At 38.5% G+C, this 21,129-nt stretch overlaps 1 protein-coding gene across 1 annotated transcript; it reads left to right on the top strand.

Moving 5' to 3' along the window:
- The first annotated feature begins 9,597 nt into the window (after nt 1–9,597).
- Nucleotides 9,598–19,021, top strand: LOC127444036 (protein phosphatase 1K, mitochondrial-like). Its single transcript, XM_051703173.1, has 7 exons — nt 9,598–9,743; nt 10,556–11,133; nt 11,439–11,539; nt 13,967–14,132; nt 14,214–14,358; nt 14,899–15,033; nt 17,322–19,021. The coding sequence occupies exons 2-7, from the start codon at nt 10,694–10,696 to the stop codon at nt 17,451–17,453; spliced, it is 1,119 nt and encodes a 372-aa protein (XP_051559133.1). The 5' UTR covers nt 9,598–9,743; nt 10,556–10,693; the 3' UTR covers nt 17,454–19,021.
- Nucleotides 19,022–21,129: the final 2,108 nt, after the last annotated feature.

Below are 21,129 nucleotides of genomic sequence, written 5' to 3' on the forward strand. Positions count from 1 at the left end.
AATCACAGGGTAGAAACCAGTTATGCCCAACTACTCCCTGTGGAGAAGGTAGTAGCGGCACACCTCTGCCCAGCGAGTAACAGGCCATGGAAATCACGCCCCATACATTCTTCCAAACCGTGTCGACAAACGTCCGCACTGGCGGGAAAAGCATACTCAGCGGCAGGACCAGCTAGATTAGCACTCCACGCAATGGCAGTGCTCCGGGTATTTCAAGCCAAGCTTCTCAAGCAAATGGATGAGCACGGCTTCAATCCAGAGACATTCAAATAGCTCCGCACCGCTACAGACTTAGTGCTGCATGTCACAAAAGTCACTGCGCAGACCATCAGCAAGTCCATGGGCAACCTGGCAGTTCTGGATCAACATATATGGCTGGCCCTCACAGAAATGAGTGATAAGGAAAAAGCCACTCTGTTGGATGCTCCAGTGTCTCCAGAACAGCCTATTTGACGGCTCTGTGAATAAGTTTGCTGAGCGTTATGTCACGACTCAGCAGCAGTCACAGGAAATGAGACACTTTATGCCCAAATGGAGTACATCACAGCCGGTTCGTCCTTGCTCTGTTTCGAGCCAGCACCCGACTAAAAGCCCCATACCTGCTGTCTCACCGGCACCTGCGTATCAGCAAACGCACTCCTGATGGGAACAACCCTTTGAAGCGGAAAGCAAAGCACGCGGTTTCCTCCAGGTCTGCTCCAAAAAAGGCTCAATTGGAGACACAAAACACTTTTCCCCATCTCCCCACTAATGTTTGTCGGGAAAGGAATATTGTTGTTCACAATATTGTTCAAAATGTTGTTTCTGTGTCTTGCACTCAAATAAATGCAAAAAATAAATAAAAAAATGCAGTAAGTGGAAAAAAGAATACAGCATTCATTGCAAATACACAAGATGCTCACACATTCTCAATAAAGAGCCCTTTTCCTCTTCAAAGCACACACATTACAGGTGCATCTCAATAAATTAGAATGTCGTGGAAAAGTTCATTTATTTCAGTAATTCAACTCAAATTGTGAAATTCGTGTATTAAATAAATTCAATGCACACAGACTGAAGTAGTTTAAGTCTTTGGTTCTTTTAATTGTGATGATTTTGGCTCACATTTAACAAAAACCCACCAATTCACTATCTCAAAAAATTAGAATATGGTGACATGCCAGATCAGCTAATCAACTCAAAACACCTGCAAAGGTTTCCTGAGCCTTCAAAATGGTCTCTCAGTTTGGTTCACTAGGCTACACAATCATGGGGAAGACTGCTGATCTGACAGTTGTCCAGAAGACAATCATTGACACCCTTCACAAGGAGGGTAAGCCACAAACATTCATTGCCAAAGAAGCTGGCTGTTCACAGAGTGCTGTATCCAAGCATGTTAACAGAAAGTTGAGTGGAAGGAAAAAGTGTGGAAGAAAAAGATGCACAACCAACCAAGAGAACCGCAGCCTTATGATTGTCAAGCAAAATCGATTCAAGAATTTGGGTGAACCTCACAAGGAATGGACTGAGGCTGGGGTCAAGGCATCAAGAGCCACCACACACAGACATGTCAAGGAATTTGGCTACAGTTGTCGTATTCCTCTTGTTAAGCCACTCCTGAACCACAGACAACATCAGAGGCATCTTACCTGGGCTAAGGAGAAGAAGAACTGGACTGTTGCCTAGTGTTCCAAAGTCCTCTTTTCAGATGAGAGCAAGTTTTGTATTTCATTTGGAAACCAAGGTCCTAGAGTCTGGAGGAAGGGTGGAGAAGCTCATAGCCCAAGTTGCTTGAAGTCCAGTGTTAAGTTTCCACAGTCTGTGATGATTTGAGGTGCAATGTCATTTGCTGGTGTTGGTCCATTGTGTTTTTTGAAAACCAAAGTCACTGCACCCGTTTTCCAAGGAATTTTGGAGCACTTCATGCTTCCTTCTGCTGACCAGCTTTTTAAAGATGCTGATTTCATTTTCCAGCAAGATTTGGCACCTGCCCACACTGCCAAAAGCACCAAAAGTTGGTTAAGTGACCATGGTGTTGGTGTGCTTGACTGGCCAGCAAACTCACCAGACCTGAACCCCACAGAGAATCTATGGGGTATTGTCAAGAGGAAAATGAGAAACAAGAGACCAAAAAATGCAGATGAGCTGAAGGCCACTGTCAAAGAAACCTGGGCTTTCATACCACCTCAGCAGTGCCACAAACTGATCACCTCCATGCCATGCCGAATTGAGGCAGTAATTAAAGCAAAAGGAGCCCCTACCAAGTATTGAGTACATATACAGTAAATGAACATACTTTCCAGAAGGCCAACAATTCTCTAAAAATGTTTTTTTATGATGTATTCTAATTTTTTGAGATAGTGAATTGGTGGGTTTTTGTTAAATGTGAGCCAAAATCATCACAATTAAAAGAACCAAAGACTTAAACTACTTCAGTCTGTGTGCATTGAATTTATTTAATACACGAGTTTCACAATTTGAGTTGAATTACTGAAATAAATGAACTTTTCCACGACATTCTAATTTATTGAGATGCACCTGTATGTGCAACCGCTTCCCTGTAGTGAGCATCGCATCATATCATACAGTGAGCAAACCAAATTGCCCTCTGTCCCGTTACGTGGACACGTGGCAAGCCCTAACGGGTATTTCAGAATGGGTGTAAAAAACGATCAAACATGGTTATACGATCCAGTTTGCATGCCGGCTACCCCGTTTCAATGGCATTCTGTCTTCCACGGTTTTCGTTCGAAGACGCGCCAGTGTTACGAGCTGAAATACACAGTCTTCTCGTGAAAAGCGCGATAGAGATTGTGCCAAATTGTCAAGCCCAAAAAGGGTTTTACAGCCATTATTTTCTTGTCCCAAAGAAAGACGGCCTGGATCAAAGCGCCTGTTCAAAATGATTACTCATAAACGGATCTTATTGCATGTACGCCCACACAATTGGTTTGCATCGATAGATCTGAAGGATGTGTACTTTCATATCCAAATTTACGACATCACAAGATGTTTTTGAGATTCGCGTTCGAGGGAACAGTTAAATTCAAAGTCCTGCCCTTCGGACTGTCTCTGGCTCCTCGCACATTCACAAAGTGCATCAATGCGGTTCTCACCCCTCTGAGGCTGAGCGGCATGCGCATCTTGAACTACCTCAATGATTGGCTGTAACTGCCACAATTAGAGGCTCTATTATGCCAGCACAGAGACTTACTGCTTCAGCATCTAAACAGCTTGGGCCATTGGGCGAAGATCATGCTCTCCCCCAGACAACAAATCTCCTTTTTGGGAGTCCGCCTCGACTCCATGAGAGGGCGTGTTCAGGCCATTCTACAGTGTCTGTCTCAGTTCAAACTGGGGAGAACACTCCCACTGAAGTTGTTTCTGAAAGCATTGGGATTTATGCCAGTGGCATCAGCCGTCATCCCATTAGGTCTCTTACACATGAGACCTCTTCAGTGCTGGCTGAAGCGCCGTGTGCCACGACATGCTTGGCGCCAAGGGTGCATGTGCATCACTATATCCCGTCGCTGTATAGCTGCTTTAGCGCCATGGACAACTCCTGCGTTTTACCAGTGAGGTGTCGCGCTGGGGCAAGTTGTCGGGCGGAAAGTGGTGACTACGGATGCTTCAAACACAGGTTGGGGGGTGGTGTGCGGTGGACGCCCGACTTTCGGCGCTTGGACAGGGGCGAAGAAAGCGTGGCACATCAACCACCTAGAGCTATCGACTGTATTTCTAGCGTTAAAGGCTTTTCAGTCAGAAATAGCAAACTGTCATGTCTTGGTTCACTCATAAAACATGACAGTTGTGGCATATATAAACCGCCAAGGCGGAATTCATTCACTGCCACTGTCGCCGCCTTCTGTGGAGCAAGCGTCATCTCATCTCCCTGAGAGTGACATATGTCCCAGGTCACCTGAATTACGGCGCGGACCTACTGTCACACCAAAGGGTGATACTAGGCGATGGAGACTTCATCCTCAAACTGTATTGAGGATTTAGTAAATATTCGGCAAAGCAGAAATCGATCTATTTGCCTAAGTGGGGAATACCCACTGTCCCCTCTGGTACTCGAAGTCACAAGCCCCGCTGGGAGCGGACACAATGGCCGGCGAAACTCAAATATGCATTTCCCCCGGTATGCCTGATTCACTCTGTCATATGCAAAGTCCGAGAGGACAAGGAAACAATTCTATTGGTTGTGCCGAAATGGCCCTACCAGCCATGGTATCAATTATAGAGATGCTATACAGCTCGCCATGGGAAATACCGCTGAGGAGGGCTCTCCTCTCTCAGACGCAAGGCACAATCTGGCATCCCCAGCCCCAGTTGTGGAACCTGCATGTGTGGCCCCTGATCGGAGTGAGCTAAACGTGAACTGACACATTCAGTCATGAACACCATTTGAAAATGAATCGATAGTTATTGTACTTTGAAATTTCATTATTTAGTTGTGTTTTATATTATATCATCAATATGCTCAATCGACAGCATTTGTTCATAATGTTGATTACCACACAAATTAATTTCCAAAAAAAATTAATTCTTAAAAAAATAAAAAAATAAATCAAGGTTCCAGTGATGCACTTACAATGGAAATGAATGGGGCCAATTTTTGGAGGGTTTAAAAGCAGAAATGTGAAGCTTACAATTTTATAAAACCACAAACATTAATTCTCTGTTCAAATTAAAACTCATGTTATTTGAGCTGTAAAGTTGTTTAAATTGTAATTTTTACAGTCATTTTAGGGTTTTAGGATTTGTTGACTACATTGTCATGGCAACAAAGTTGTAAAATTGGCTATAACTTTACACAGAAAAAGTTAGTAAGTGATTTTATCACACTAAAATCATGTTAACACACATATTGTTTATGTCTTGTGACTATCAGTGAGTGTTTTAACGTTTATGGATTGGCCCCATTCCAAGTGCCTCACTGGAGCACAAATCTGGTTTTTTTTAAAGAAAAAGAGAGTCAAGTCGTTATTAATTTTAGATGTAATTAATATTATGCCACATATTCTCTCGATTGATCTTAACTTGTATTGAACCTGGAATATTCCTTTAAACAACCACACAATGAATGATGGCAAAAGCACTTTTTCAACCTGCATCACTTATACACAATATATACTTTATATATTAGAAGTCGACCGATAGTGGATTTTGCTGATAACGATAACTAAGGTGGTGGAAAATACAGATAACTGATCAATCGGCCGATAGTTTTAAGTTTCGATTTAAAGAATGTTAAAAATGTACTATACAACAATGGGCACAGACATAGAGGCTAAAAGAGTCCAACATGTATAATATCCCAGATTCAGTTTATTGTTCAACCAAAATCCCAGTAATAACCCCCCCCCAAAAAACAAAAAACACTCAACACTTATGTGTCCCACATCTATCTGTCAGTGGATCCTCAGCTTTCTGACAGATAGGCAGCAGTTAGTGAGACAGGAGAAATTCACTTCCAGCACCTGTACAGTCAGCACTGGTGCCCCCAGGTATGTGTGCTCTCCTCACCACTCTTCTCCCTTTATACAAATAACTGCACCACCAAGGACCCCTCTGTCAAGCTCCTGAAGTTTGCAGACAACACTACTGTCATCAGCCTCATCCAAGATGACAATGAGTCTGCATACAGATGGGAGGTTGAACGGCTGGCTCACTGGTGCAGTCAAAACAACCTTGAGCTGAACACGCTCAAAACGGTGGAGATGATTGTGGACTTTAGGAGGAACACCCCAACACTGACCCCTGTGGCAGCGGGGGCGTGGTCAAGCATCTCTCCGGAGAGAGAAAGCGGTAAGGGCGCTTACACCTGAGCTAAATTATGTCTAACACCTGTCTCTAATTTCAGTGAGCACGGAGAGAGCGGCATAAAGAGAGCGACACAACGCTCAGTCGAGAGAGAGACTGGATATGACAGAGCCAAGCCAGAGCAACGATTCCCTAGTAGTGAAAGTTTATTTGTAGAAACAGTGTGTGTTAGGGTTTAGACAGCGTATAAAGGTAACTGTAAAGTGGTGTCGAGGAAGAGGGGAAATAAAGCTTCACCTGAAGAAGGAAAACTGCTTCTTGCATCCTCTTTTACACCCCCCTTACCATTCTAAACAGCACTGTGGCAGCAGTGGAGTCATTCAGGTTCCTGGGCACTACCATCTCACAGGACCTGAAGTGGGAGACCCACATTGACTCCATTGTGAAAAAGGCCCAGCAGAGGTTGTACTTCCTTAACCAGTTGAGGAAGTTCAACCTGTCACAGGCGCTGCTGATACAGTTCTACTCAGCAGTCACTGAGTCTGTCCTCTGCACTTCAATAACTGTCTGGTTTGGTGCAGCTATGAAATCAGATATCAGAAGACTACAAAGGACAGTTTGGACTGCTGAGAGGATTATTGGTTGCCCCCTGCCCCCCCTTCAAGAACTGTACACTTCCAGAGTGAGGAAAAAGGCTGGAAAAATCACTCTGGACCCCACTCACTCTGCCCACTACCTTTTTGAACTGTTGCCTTCTGGTCGGCACTACAGAGCACTGAGCACAAGAACCGTCAGGCACAAGAACAGTTTTTTCCCTCAGGCTATCCATCTCATGAACAGTTAAATCTGCCCCATTTGAGCAATAATTAATGTGCAATACACAGTTTAGTCTATTTATATTTATCCAACATACCATACCTCTTCTGCCATACATTCCCTTGCTTCTTTATATAACAGATTTGTATTTGTATATTGTATGTGTGTGTGTGTATATATATATATATATATATATATATATATATATATATATATATATATATATATATATATATTTAATTTATTTTTTCCTATTGTGTATTTCTATATATACTTTATTTTCTATTCACTTTTTTTTTATTCTATTTTTTTATTATTATCCCTGCTGTATTGTTCGTGCACTGGAAGCTTCTGTCACCAAGACAAATTCCTTGTATTTGTAAGCATACGTGGCAATAATACTCATTCTGATTCTGATTTCACCAGATGAGTTTTAATGTTGAATAAGGTTTATTATTATTCACAAGATATGAAGTTGGAGACAAAATGTATGTGCTGATAGGAAACGTTTTCATATAATCGCATATTTCTTGCCATGTCCTCGCTTCAATTTAGATTACTTGATTACCTAATCAAATACATGGTATCTAACACATTATTAATTTATTTTCTTAAAAAAACCCGCAAAAGGCGAGTCAATAGTTCACTGTCATATATAACACGTTAATAGAATTGAAATAAAGTAAGGAAGTTGAAATAATTTAGCAAAATTATTGGTTTCCATCATCTTTCATGTCGACACGCCCCTTTCCGACTCCACTCGAAAGACCACATGGGCACATTAACCTCCCTGCAACGTTCTAGGAAGGTTAGTTAATGGTAATACAAATAAAACCTAAAAATCAACATTAGGGACGTCCTGTGTAGATTCCTATTAGGTTGTCAAAAAAAAAAAAACTCTCCTTGAATGTTCTGGGAAAGTTCGTTTATGGTTATAAAAATAAAACCTAATAATAACCATTAAGGAACATTCTGTGTATGTTCCCTTAGGTTGTCACACAAAAACCTCCCTGCAACATTCTGGGAATGTTAGTTTATGGTTACAATAAATAGAAACAAAAGAGAACGTTCCAAGAATGTTAGGATGCCGATGGTCAGGTTCCCAAAAACAAATAACCAAACGGGACCAAAAATGCTAACGTTGTATTTGCTGGAAGAAAAATATAGGCTTTAAAGCTGAAGTGTGTAATTATTTCAGTGTCAAAATATTTTCTTTTATTTGCTTAATATGCAGAGACAAATATAAGTAAGCCATTCTTAAGTTAATTTTCTCTAAAACTGTAAACACTCTGTGGCACTATAAAAATTCCTGTGTTTGTTTTGAAGGTCCCGCTTAGACCCGCCCCAACAATGTTAGTCAACTAATGACCTGAGTTGGGGGCGGGACTATCTGAACAACTGCAGATGAGGGGTGCATTCAGAAAGCTGCATTGGATGGTGACTTGTGGGCAAGAACCCAGCACTACAGTGGCAGACAAAAGACATTATCGTTGTGTTTTTCCTCATGAGTTCCCCACTGTAAGCTCGCGAAAGTCTGACGATTCGTGAGAGTCATTATACTCTGTCAACATTTGTTGTTTTGTTGGGCATCATTTTAATATAGTAATACACACATGATGGAAACGATATTTAACAGACGTTATTCTATTTCTCTACAATTTTTTGGAATGCCCATTTCCCACTACTTACTAGGTCCTCGTGGTGGCGCGGTTACTCACCTCAATCCGGGTGGCGAAGGACAAGTCTCAGTTGCCTCCGCTTCCACGCATCTCGCTGTGCATGACAGCGCGGAGACTTACAGCATGTGGAGGCTCATGCTACTCTCCGCGATCCACGCACAACTTACCACACGCCCCATTGAGAGCGAGAACCACTTAATCGTGACAACAAGGAGATTACCCCATGTGACTCTACTCTCCCTAGCAACCGGGCCAATTTGGTTGCTTAGGAGACCTGGCTGGAGTCACTCAGCAGATCTTGGATTCGAACTCACGACTCCAGGGGTGGTAGTCAGCGCCAATACTCACTGAGCAACCCAGGCCCCGACGTTATTCTTTTAATGTGTCATTAGTCCTGCAAAACCTCACTAGTGTGATGATACTAATGCTGTCACTGTTGTGATAATGCCAGTAGTTCTCTCACTGGCTTCAAATGTGTTGTGACGGTTAATTGCGCAACAGGAAGATTGCAGCACATCTCGATTCTCGCGAAGATGCCCCATACAAAAATCGAGAGTTCATGGCAAATTTGCTACAAAACTCGCTGCAAATTCGCCACTGAGAATTGTCACATGCAAATGAGCTTTGCGGCAAATTTTCCATTGTTGCCAAAGGTTTGCCGGAGGTTCACCACTACCGGTGAAGAATTGCAAACTTCTGGCAAACATTTGCGGCGAATCAAAAGCTCATTTGCATGTGAAAATAACGAGCGGCAAATGTGCTGCAAATTTGTGGCTAGTTTAGATTTTTTGTACATCCTTCTGTCCTTCCGAGTTCGTTCTTTCAAGGTAGCCTGGCAAGAGCGCAGTCTCCACGAGAACGCAAGTCCATTCTTTGCGTTCTTTGAATTGAGAAACACCCAGTGTTTCATTTTGCAATTCCGTTAGGTGGCTCTAATGTCGAATACATTTCACACAACAGCTTTAAGAAACATTCTGTGAAATCAAAAATGGTTGTCAGTCCTGCATGATGTCATCGTTTTCACAAATTCTTGTTTTTGTATGTTTGCACGGAGACGATAACTGCATCGTTTTCAAAAACTTGCACTTTGAAACCCGTTTTCAAAAGTTTGCGTTTTCAGGCACCAAAACGCCGTTGTTGTGTAAACGAACAGCCAAAACCTATAAAAAGTTTTCTTTTAGTTGAAAACGTCGTGTAAACGGCCCTGTGAACGTTTACAAGCGCTGTTAATGCGCTGTACGGCGTTTCGCTCAAACCATTGGCTTAGATCCATGTCAATCACAGGAGTGTGGCCAATCAGCTGACTGAACCCCACCGGCGAAACGGAGCGGTCTGATTGGTTCACTGGTATCTTCGTTCTGAAGCGGTTGGTGAGTTGATATGCTGCTCAACCGATTCGACGCTGAGAACAAACGACCATCTGTTTACTGTTACATTGCATACATTAATCCGTCAGATTAAGCGATCAATAAATCACCTACATTGATTTCATAGAACCTGAAGGTAGGTAAAAATAAAAAGACAGTGCTTTGATAATATTTGCTCTTTTCTGAATCGTGTGTATCTGTGTTTGCTAGCAGCGCTGATAGACAGATACACCTCGATGATTTAACTTGATTTTCAGAAGTAATCGATGTTTTTATATAATACACACCTCCTTGTGTAGTTTACATTTATGTTATCCATGCTGCGCTATCAGGGTTGTCAAAATGTTTTAATAACACGCTGATTTAAGTATAGCTAGCATGATGTTATATAAGCTCCGTGCTGCGTCATGTTTATTTATCCAATCTATTCACAAGTAACTTATGTATTATACACTTGACTGTCTTTAATTGGGGTTATTCCACTTTAAAATCATTGCAGTGGTTTTGTCTTCGTGCGCAATGTTTATATAACGTGTTAAATGTATTATGAATTAAAAAGGGGGCGGGGCAAGTGTGGGAGGGGCGGTAAACATGCACTTTAGTGTTTCTATATGTAGTGCATTTTTAGGCATATGTTATGCATAGATATGTAAAGCACTTACTGAATGACTACATTGGGAGGGCCAGTGAACACGATGTTTAATGTGTAAACAACAACTGTCTAAAACCTTGTGAGCTGCCCACCTAGACAATATATTTGGGTATTCATTATACATAAGTCTGTTAATAGTAAATGATTGGGAGGGGCAGTGAACGCTGATGGAATGCTGTCTAGGTGGGCAGCTCACTAGGTTCACGGTTTGTGTACTTTTGGATCAGTCTGTATGTTTAGGCAATAATAACCCTCAGGTCAGTCATTCATTTGTACATTTCCTTGCTGTTTTTCAGAGAACTCCTGGTCAAGACTGCATATCTGCTGAGACCTGTTTGCCTGCCTTTTGCACAGATTTTTGACTTTTCGAAAGGGCACTTAGGGGGCATTCATTTCAGACAGTTTCTCATTAGTGAAGTCTCCAGCCACTGAGCATGTCAGTGGCTCTTCTCGTGCGATATGCCACACTCGGCGGTTCCCGTGTCTGCTGTAGGGCTGCTCTTGGACTGACCAGCATTCATCACGAAGACCCGAGACGGGCTCTGCACACTCCATCACCTCCCCTATCCAGCAACTCTCGCTTTGATCCGGACAGCAGTGGGCGTCCGACTACCTGGGACTCTTTTGGGATCTGGGACAACCGCATCGATGAGCCTATTTTGCTTCCGTCAAGTATACGCTATGGAAAGCCCATCCCCAAAGTTAGCCTGTTTAAGGTGGGATGCGCTTCTCAGATTGGCCAGCGGAAAGAAAACGAAGACCGTTACCAGCTGTCGCAGATGACGGAGAACATCATGTATTTTGCCGTGTTTGATGGGCACGGGGGAGCAGAGGCTGCTGAATTCTGTCACAGGAACATGGAAAAGTATATTAAGTAAGGATTAGACCTTTAAATGAGCATTAATGGGGTTCTGTTTTATTTTCAAAAAGTACCTTTATTATTTCCAGTGACATCAAACTCACTTGGTCATGACATTGCTCACGTAGTAGATCCCTATGGTGACGCAAGCGGTCTGTTTACTAACATGAGACTAATTCTTGGAATTCTTTCCAGGAGATAAGCGCTGTGCTTCTAAATCTATTTAAATGATTATAGGCTTCAGAGTTAGCACTCAACAGGCGTTTATGTCCACAGAATAAGTAACTAACTGTTTGTATTACATTTGGGGAATGTTTCAGAGACATGGCCGCGGAAGAGGATAACTTGGAGTTAGTTTTAACCAAAGCATTTCTTGAGGTGGACAAAGCATTAGCGAGGCATCTTCACTTCAGTCCAGATGGTAGGTCCTATTTCATCGATTTAATCTTGAAAGCATGCATGTTATACGAATATCTTAATTTGTTGTTTTAGAGTGCAGTTCTTTTAGCTGTATAAGTATTGCTTTGATACTTCAGGTATACATGTAAAAGAGCCAAGGGAATGTTTGTGAGCATTTTATAAAAAAAAAAAAATCAATGAGCTCTAACAGAAAACATAAGACTTGTATAATCTTTTTCTTGTGATGGTTTACAGAATTCTCTTTGGCTCTGTAAATTGCGTCCATCCCAACATACAGGTAGCACTAACTTGCATGTATATAGCATTAACGTAATAATTACTTTTGTTAGATTCACTATGTTAAAGGAACATTTCACCCAAAAATGAACATTCCTTCATTTATTCACCTGCACGTCGCTCCACCCATGTGACTTTCTTTCTTCTGTGGAACACAAAAGAAAACTTAACAGGTTTTTGTAGTGCAAATGAATAGTGACTGTGGTCTGTCAAGCTCAAAAAAGGACAAAAAACCCCCGAAAAAAACCACAGTAAAAATAATAGATATGACTCATGCACTATATAGCAAGTCTTCTGAAGCCATACGATCAATTTATGTGATAAACTGAACTAAATTTAAGTCATTCACTATCAAATCATACAATTAACATAGTCAAGTATGGTGACTACATCGATAACATCAAAATTGATGCATGTCACAAGAACCAGTGAGGTTTAATGTTATTAAAGGGACAGTTCACCCAAAAATGAAAATTCTCTCATTTACTCACCATCCTGGATATGTATACATTTCTTTCTTCTGCAGAACACAAACAAAAGATTTTTAGAAGCATATTTCAGCTCTGTTGGTCCATACAATGCAAGTGAATGGTGACCAGAACTTTGAAGCTCCAAAAAGCACATAAAGGCAGCATAAAAATAATCCATAAGACTCCAGTGGTTTAATTCATGTCTTCAGAAGTGATATGATAAGTGTGGGTGAGAAACAGATCAATATTTAAGTCCTTTTTTACTCTCAATGTCCACTTTCACTTCCACATTCTTTTTTTGGTTTTGGCGATTTGCATTCTTTGTGTATATCGCCACCTACTGGGCAGAGAGGAGAATTTATAAAAAAATACATTTAAAAAAAGGGCTTTAATATTGATCTGTTTGTCACCCACACCTATCATATCACTTCTGAAGACATGGATTTAACCACTGGAGTCAAATGGATTACTTTTATGCTGCCTTTATGTGCTTTTTTGAGCTTCAAAGTTTTGGACCCTGTTGACTTGCATTGTGAGGACCTACAGAGCTGAGATATTCTTTAAAAAAAATAAATAAATTGTGTTTAGCAGAAGAAAGAAAGTCATACACATCTGGGATGACATGAGGGTGAGTAAATGATGAAAGAATTTTCATTTTTGAGTGAACTATTCTTTTAATGAATTTGATTTGAGAGTGAATAACAACTTAAATTTCGTTCTGTTCATTGTACAAAGTAATCATATCAACTCAGGAGATTTGGAATATAGTGCATGATATGTATTGATCACTTTTACTGTACTTTATGGTGTTTTTTGTTCTTTTTCACAAAAAATGTGTGTTCCACGGAAGAAAGTCATACGTGTTAGTAGTGACATTATGGTGAGTAAATAATGACAATGTTCTTTTTTGGGTGAAGTAACCCTATAATGTGATTTAAAGCTATTATGATAGTACAAGTAAGGCTATGGCAGGTACATCTTATTCATGTAGTGTGCGGCCCACTAGTGTGGCCTGCTGCGTGACATGTCCAATCTTGCCCTGTGTGTTTGCGTGTTATATCTACAACAGCCGAGGACCCAGCTAACCCCCTATAAGAGCTGCAGCTCTGCGGTACCTTTATGGAGGCCAGAGGGCTTGATTGCTCCAGCGGGTCCTTGCGTGGACTTCTGGAAGGTTCCTCACCTTTCTCTCCCTTTCTCTATCTTATCCCTCCTTTACTGTGCTCTGCCTTCTGTGTTGGTTGCTGGCAAAATATGATTGATTAGCAGTGTTCAGAGCTTGTTTTCTGTGTATGAATGACATAGGCCTATTTTATTTTGTACTTAGGAAATAGCTTTCAGTAATTCTGATTTAAGAAATGTCATTCACTAAAAAAAGAGATGAGCCTCTTCTAGTCCAAGCATAATGTTTTGCATATGTAGTTCAGTACCTTAGTTAATAAATAAAAACCACCTTGAAAAATGTTATCAGATGCTTTTAACCAAAGCAGTACATAATGCATTTTGTAGTGTGGGGCACTTTATGTATATGAAGGCCTTGAAACAGGACTAAATATTTGGTTTAGCTTCTGTGTGTGAGAGATAATTGTGCAAAATCGGTTGCAAAGCTCTGCATTGTGTTGCACTCAGTCTGTGCTTTCATGAGCTCTAACCATTCTGCCTTGCTCTCTGGTGTGTTACAGCCTCTCTGTTGAGTGCAGGCACCACTGCAACAGTTGCTCTGCTGAGGGACGGGATCGAACTGGTGGTGGGCAGCGTGGGCGACAGCCGGGCCATGATGTGCCGGAAAGGCAAAGCCCTTAAACTCACTATGGACCACACACCTGAGAGAAAGGATGAAAAAGAGAGGTAGGATTATCGTGGCTTGCTGTGAATCTTTTTACTACTGTTGTGAGTACTGTTCATTTGATTCTTCATTTGTTTGTGTAGGATACGTAAGACTGGAGGTTTTATAACGTGGAATAGTCTGGGTCAACCTCATGTCAACGGCAGACTGGCTATGACACGCAGTATTGGTGATTTTGACCTCAAAACTTCAGGTGTCATTGCTGAACCAGAGACCAAGAGAATTTCGGTGAGACCCAGAAACATGTCCATTCTTTTTCTTTTTTTATTGTAGGCTTCTAGGGGAAGTGACCCAATTAAGCCCACTTACTGTTTTATTTTGAAATATAAAAAGACAGGGCATGGAGAAAAATGAAAAGACCAAGAACAAAATTATAAGGATGGTCAGATTCCAAAATTAAAGCTTTAATTACAAAAATAATCCAAATTGAGGTGTTTATGTAGTAAAATGTGAAGCATTTACATTTTTAAAAGCATATTGGAACACACGTGGGCTTAAATGGTAAACATGATCCTTATAAGCCCACTCCAGATTTTCAGGTTTGCAGCTAAATAAAGTAACTTCATTTGTCAGTTTATCACAAAACATAATATGAGTGTCTAGATGAGAGATTGATCTTTGATTTAATACTCATTTTATGGGAAGGCTGTTAACATTTATTTAAGAAAACATGTAAAACTTAGATTTGGGTGGGCTTATTTGGGTCACTTCCCCTATACTGTATATAAGCCTGTCAGTTGTGTTGATAGACGTCTGTTTGTGTTTCAGTTGCATCATGTCCATGACTCCTTCCTGGCACTCACCACTGATGGCATCAACTTCATCATGAACAGTCAGGAGATCTGTGATGTCATAAACCAATGCTATGACCCTAAAGAGGCAGCACAGCGCATATCTGAGCAGGCGAGTCCAATAATCTAATTCCATCATTACTTCTGGTATTTTATTATTATTATTTTTTTACGTACCTTAAATCCAAAAAAGTTGGGATATTGTGTAAAACAAAAAACAAAAAATAATGACTTGCAAATATTTCATAGCTAATTAATGTTTTATGATAGTATGATATGTTTTCACTAATCATCTGTAAACATCAGTTCAGTACAGGTCATAAAGATTTGCAAATTAATGATTTCTGTATCATGTATTTCTATTTTTATTTATTTATTTTGAAATTTTACACATTGTTTCAGCTTTTTGGAAATTGAGGTTTGTAGGTAAAAATCCCAAAACATCAAGGACATTTCTATAGTGAAAATACAGCATATAGATATGCTCAGTTCTGAAATATTTAATAAGCTAAAAATGGCCGTTCACTAGTGCAATCAATCTAAAACGCATAAAATTAGGGATGCACCAATATAAACATTTTTAACCAATACCGCTTTTAACACACACAAAAAAAACTGTTATACTGATATTTTGCCGCTTTATTTTGTCATCAGATCACTGCTCAGGAATTATGTTTAAAAATGTACAAATGTTTTTTCTTACAATAAATAATTTCCATTGAACATTGATTGGATCTGTTGAATACATGACAGGTCAAAATTTTAAAGAGAGCCACAATGAAAGATAAATAGAAGATAAAAATATTGAAAATAACAAAATATCAAGCATACAAAAAAAAATTATTTTGTTCTTCTAAAACATTTTTGCACTTCTGTTTTTGCAGTTCAAAACAACAGAACTCACATTTTACATGTTTGTACTGTAAATAATAGAACATCACAAATTCACAAATTATGCATATGCAATTCCACGGACATGTCACCATTGGAACAAAACACCCTTTTAAGTTCTATTGTGGTGTAATGGATAATGGAAAATGCCGTCCAGACCACTAGAGGGCGCAGTCTGCTTACACAATGCTGAATGAAGTGCTGACTGAAGCGCTGATTGCAGTCTATTTTTAAACGTTGCCTTTCAAGCTTTTGTAATCGTGCAAGACCATATTTGCGATTTCAGTCTTAACTCAATCAGTCGTGCAGCCTTGATGGATACCATACCAATGTCTCAGAAGTCAAGTTTGCTGGTTTCAAAGCATTTTGGATGGTTTTACCTTATAAATAAGTGCTGCTTTCACAACTGTCACGTCTGTAACAACGTTTTTTCCTCAATGTGTGAACGAGAAAGAATAAAAATTAAATATTACATGTACTTCGGAGTGCCAACCCTTCTACATTCTGTGGCTATAATTTTTTCTGGATTGTGCATTTGAATTCAAAGAGTTTTTAAAAAGTGTGATGATAATTATAAATAAAGCATTTGTTTTTTATATCAGCGTTTTCATGCTTAAAACCAATTAATTTGGTCAGTAATCGGCCGATAAATATTGACGGCCGATACATCGGTGCATCCCTACATAAAATCTTTTATAAAATGTAGTATCCTTATCCAGTTATCACTAGGCACTGTGTATATGGGTCGTCAAGGTGTTGAATGAGAGAAGATGCCGTCTTTGTGTGCTTTCAAGCAAAACCAAGTGTGACTGAATACTTATAATATTTTGACTCTTATTGAATTCTACTCTATTGGTATTCGGGTCTTGTTGGAGTCATGCATACCAACGGACAAGGATCTGTTTTATGGTGGAAAGGAAATGCGAAGCGGTACGAGAAACTCGGAAGCTTATGGGACCGGAATGTGCGTTAAATATTTGTTCACGGGTAAAGCGCATTTTATAAATAGCCAACTTTCAGCACTTGTTTTTCTGAATAATAGCATGTGAAATGATATAAATGTGCCTTTTTCTGTAGACTCAAAGTTTATATATGTGCATTACCATAATGCCATCAGTATTGGTTTCTATGTAAGCTCCGGGTGAGTGCAAATGTTTTTTTATTACTATTAATGCATATTGTTCGTTTCAATTTTTCCGAAAACAAAAGCATTTATTTTTGAAGTAAGCTTATTTTGAAACCGTTCTTGATAACGTTTGTGAATAAAACAAAATATCAATTTGATATTTTTAACTGACATTTTAAATTACAAGTAATCGATTACTGACTACAAAATTACCCACAAATGCCCATCCCTAGTAATCACGAATGACTGGGAAAGAAATTGAAATTCATTGGTCAAGAGGTATGGGAAGCCTGGAGGGTCCTTGCTTTCTTTTGTTTGGATCCATATTGTTTCATAACTGCAAATATTAAACATGATGTTAAAAACTCTTATGTCCCTCTCAGGCGCTTCAATACGGAGCTGAGGACAACAGCACGATCATTGTGGTGCCGTTTGGTGCCTGGGGCAAACACAAGAGCTCTGATGTGAGCTTCTCCTTCAGCCGCAGTTTCGTCTCCAGCGGTCGTTGGGCCTAAAGAAAAATAAGGAAGATTGATGGTTTCAGTCATAGAAGTGACAAGAGTGTGAACTGACCAATGTGCAATATTCTCTTAATCCATATGTTGAGGAACGCCTCAAAAACACCATTCAACCAACATTTTGGAACAATAACCCGAAGGAAAAACGCAAAGCTTGCTAACTTGGACTCATCAGAATGATACTGAGCGGTCCGTTTTGTCTAGAAAAGCAAAACAAACATTGCAATAATTTCTGGAATTATTGCTTCCCACATTTTGCTCCAAATCTGTCTCAGTGTATAGCTTTTTCTGGTGACCTCAGTTCTGGTTTTGTTTTCACGTTTACAAATACAAAATGACTGAGGATGTGAATGTAACATTGGTACTGTAGAATAGTTTGCCTTATCCCTTATAGTGAAATCAACACCTGTTCTTATGTTATTTTTTATAACAGGAATTTTAAGCACTTTCAGATTTCAGGAGGTTCCATTATAATTATTTTCGTAATTGCTGCCTCGGTAGTTTTGGCAGTGGACTACAGGCTATGTATTTCCTATGCACATTTGCCCATATCCACTCAGTAGACGACTGTATATACTGAAGTATGTACTCTTGTGTAAGCACATGTTTATATAACTGGGTGTCTCCTGTTTTAGTGTGAATATTCATTAAGCTTTAATGCTACACTTACAGTTTATGGGAGTATTTTTACTAAATGGAATTTGCCACTCAGCTTAAGGTCCAATTCGCAAATGAATCAGTGATTTTTCTGTGCCTTTTCCATAACAGTCTGTTCTTATTTGATATGCACAATGTTCTTCGATTTTATACTGTGACTTGTGCTGTCAATCACAACGCATAGAGCAAAGTACAGATGCTTGTTTTATGTTATTTATATAATATGGTTGGACAGTGAAATGTATGATGTATACAATTGTATAGAAGTTATATTTAAATATTTGTTTTCTTGTCTCAGAGCTAAAGAAGAGAAGTGTACCGTTTGAATTGTGACATGATCATTGTAATTGCAGACATTCTGCTTAAACCTAGATCTTTTTATAGAAAAGGCATCGGTCATAATCTCTGATGTCCCGTGATTTATTTTATTTTTTATTTCTAGAACCATACACGTGACCTCAGAAAAACAGCATCTATGTTCATGTCTGCATTAACAGTTCATATTATAATGCTTCTGTTACTTGACGGATTAATTTCTACATCAGCCTAATGTGAAGAGGAATTCGTTTACCTTCATTCTCACTCCGCACTTCTGCTCATTTTAAACTTTTAACTGAGTTTGTTTTCCTTTAAAACAATAAGGGGTCTTCTTGTAATGTTCAATAGCACATGCATTGGATGTACCAGTGCTTTCTCTACTTGTATATTGCTCTTAAGTCTACTTTTCTGTCAAAATGTATTCTATTCAGTGTTATGATAACTTGGTTTCATCAATCTGTAAAACAGTTATTTCCTGTTCTATACATGGACCTAATTTTGCTTTATATTATGCAGTTTGAAAATATTGTAAAGTACAATACACATGTGAATAAAGTTTAACCAGAAACATCTCTGTTTCTAAAACACAAGTGATTTTTACCCTCAGCTACCTAAGGATGCAGCCATACAAATTTTAGCCTATATTATACGCAAGTAGGGTTATACATGTTTATCTAGGGTATCTAGAGTAAACATGGTTATCTAGGGATTACAATTGATTTATTTCAATTTATGTTTTTATTTCCACGCACGCAGAATGAAAACATACATTTTAGTATAGCCTTAGTTCAGAAAAAAAAATAATATATATATATATATATATATATATATATATATACAGTTTATACATTCTCGCTTTGAATGGCATACTGTTGTGCTCTTTGCTGGAATCACATAGACTGCAACTCTATGGCGTTACATTAGTGTGCAAATTAACTTTAGAGCGCACATTTCTCTTCAATTATTTATTAGCTACAATATTTGACTGGACAAATTCAATCGGTTAACTTCCTCAATCGCGATTTTATGAGACATAACCGAAGGATTTTCATTCACGATTAGATTATAAACTTCAGTCACAATTTTCATTACTTGTATCCTTCTTTAGCGCCGTCGACGCTGTTTATCCCTCCCTCCGCTGCTCCATCTATATAAGAAACCCCTCCACAAACTGATTCAGAGGCAAACTTCATGTTGACTCTCCTCATCTGAGACTCAAAAGAAGAGCCCAAACATTTCAGGACGTGCAGCGGTGCTCAGGAGGGTAATTATCTTTTAATATCTTCACTGAAGTTACTTTATGGATTGACATCGTCAATGTTTCTGCAACAAAAATTCTCTGCTGATATAGTTAGATCTACAACAGACCGAAATGTGCTCTCATAAAAAAAAAAAAAAAAAAAATATATATATATATATATATATATATATATATATATATATATATATATATATATATATATATATATATATCAGCCTAATTTTAAGGTTTAGCCTTTAACAAAATTCCATCAAATTGTTTACCAAAAGTAAATTAATTAAACTTTAAATATTTATTTTATTAAATATTTTTCCATTTAATTTGATGGAATTTTGCTATTAAATTTAAATGCATAAATGTTAAATGAATTTTCTGAGTGTAAACACAGTGTGACAAAGTAATATTACAAAACCTCATTGCATTACTCAGATGTAGGTGGTGATGATGATAACAATTTAGGTGTGTCCAGAAATAAGATGCAAATTTTGACCCCATAATAAGACTGCAAAATACCCAAAAACTGCAGTGGAACTCAGCTTTATTATTATTATTATTATTAAATGATAGATAATTCACAAGGAGGACAAAAAAATAAATAAAATAAAATAAAATAAAAAATACCTATTACAGGCTTTTTGACCTCTTTTACAATAGCTTTAGTCAAACAGTTGGTAATTCCTCTGTAATCACAATTCATAATAACTTTAATCAGAAACACTTATATATATATATATATATATACACACACACACAATATGTTATCCTATTTTTAAGATTTACACATTTTAATTTCATAACAAAATTGCATCAAATTGAATTGTGTAACATTTAACAAAACATAATTAATAAAATGTAATTTTCTGTTATTTTGTTTCAGATTTCTGTTATGAATTGAAATGCGTTAATCTTAAAATATTTTTGCGAGTATTATGATTTAAACTGTATAAACATATGATATATTATTATCTAATGTTGAACAGTTTATTAGTATTGCACATTAAATAGTTATAAATTGCATGACACTTTTACGTCTTTATTAAAGTTTGAATGATCATATGATCAGAGCTACTGAGCATTATATTATGTTTATTAATGACTTATTAATGAAAGTTACCAATTATCCATTACTATGATGCACATCCGAGCATAGTAATCTATTTTTTTTGCATATATTTCTTGATTGGAAACTGCAACCAGTCTATCACCACAGTGAATTGTTCACCAGCACTAACTACACGATGGTAACAGAATATCATGTTACTATTTTTTAATGCTTGTTTCTGACAACACTAAAATATGCACAGTGAAATTGTGCTTATTTTAATTTTATTATTTTTTTTAATAGTATTCAGCATCCATTGCTATTCTCCAGCATTTCTGTCATTAGTGGCTGGTTGGCAATTTGTTAAATTTGTAAATGGAAATGTAATAAACATA

The sequence above is a fragment of the Myxocyprinus asiaticus genome, chromosome 7, assembly GCF_019703515.2.
Source record: "Myxocyprinus asiaticus isolate MX2 ecotype Aquarium Trade chromosome 7, UBuf_Myxa_2, whole genome shotgun sequence".
NCBI classification, from domain to species: Eukaryota; Metazoa; Chordata; class Actinopteri; order Cypriniformes; family Catostomidae; genus Myxocyprinus; species Myxocyprinus asiaticus.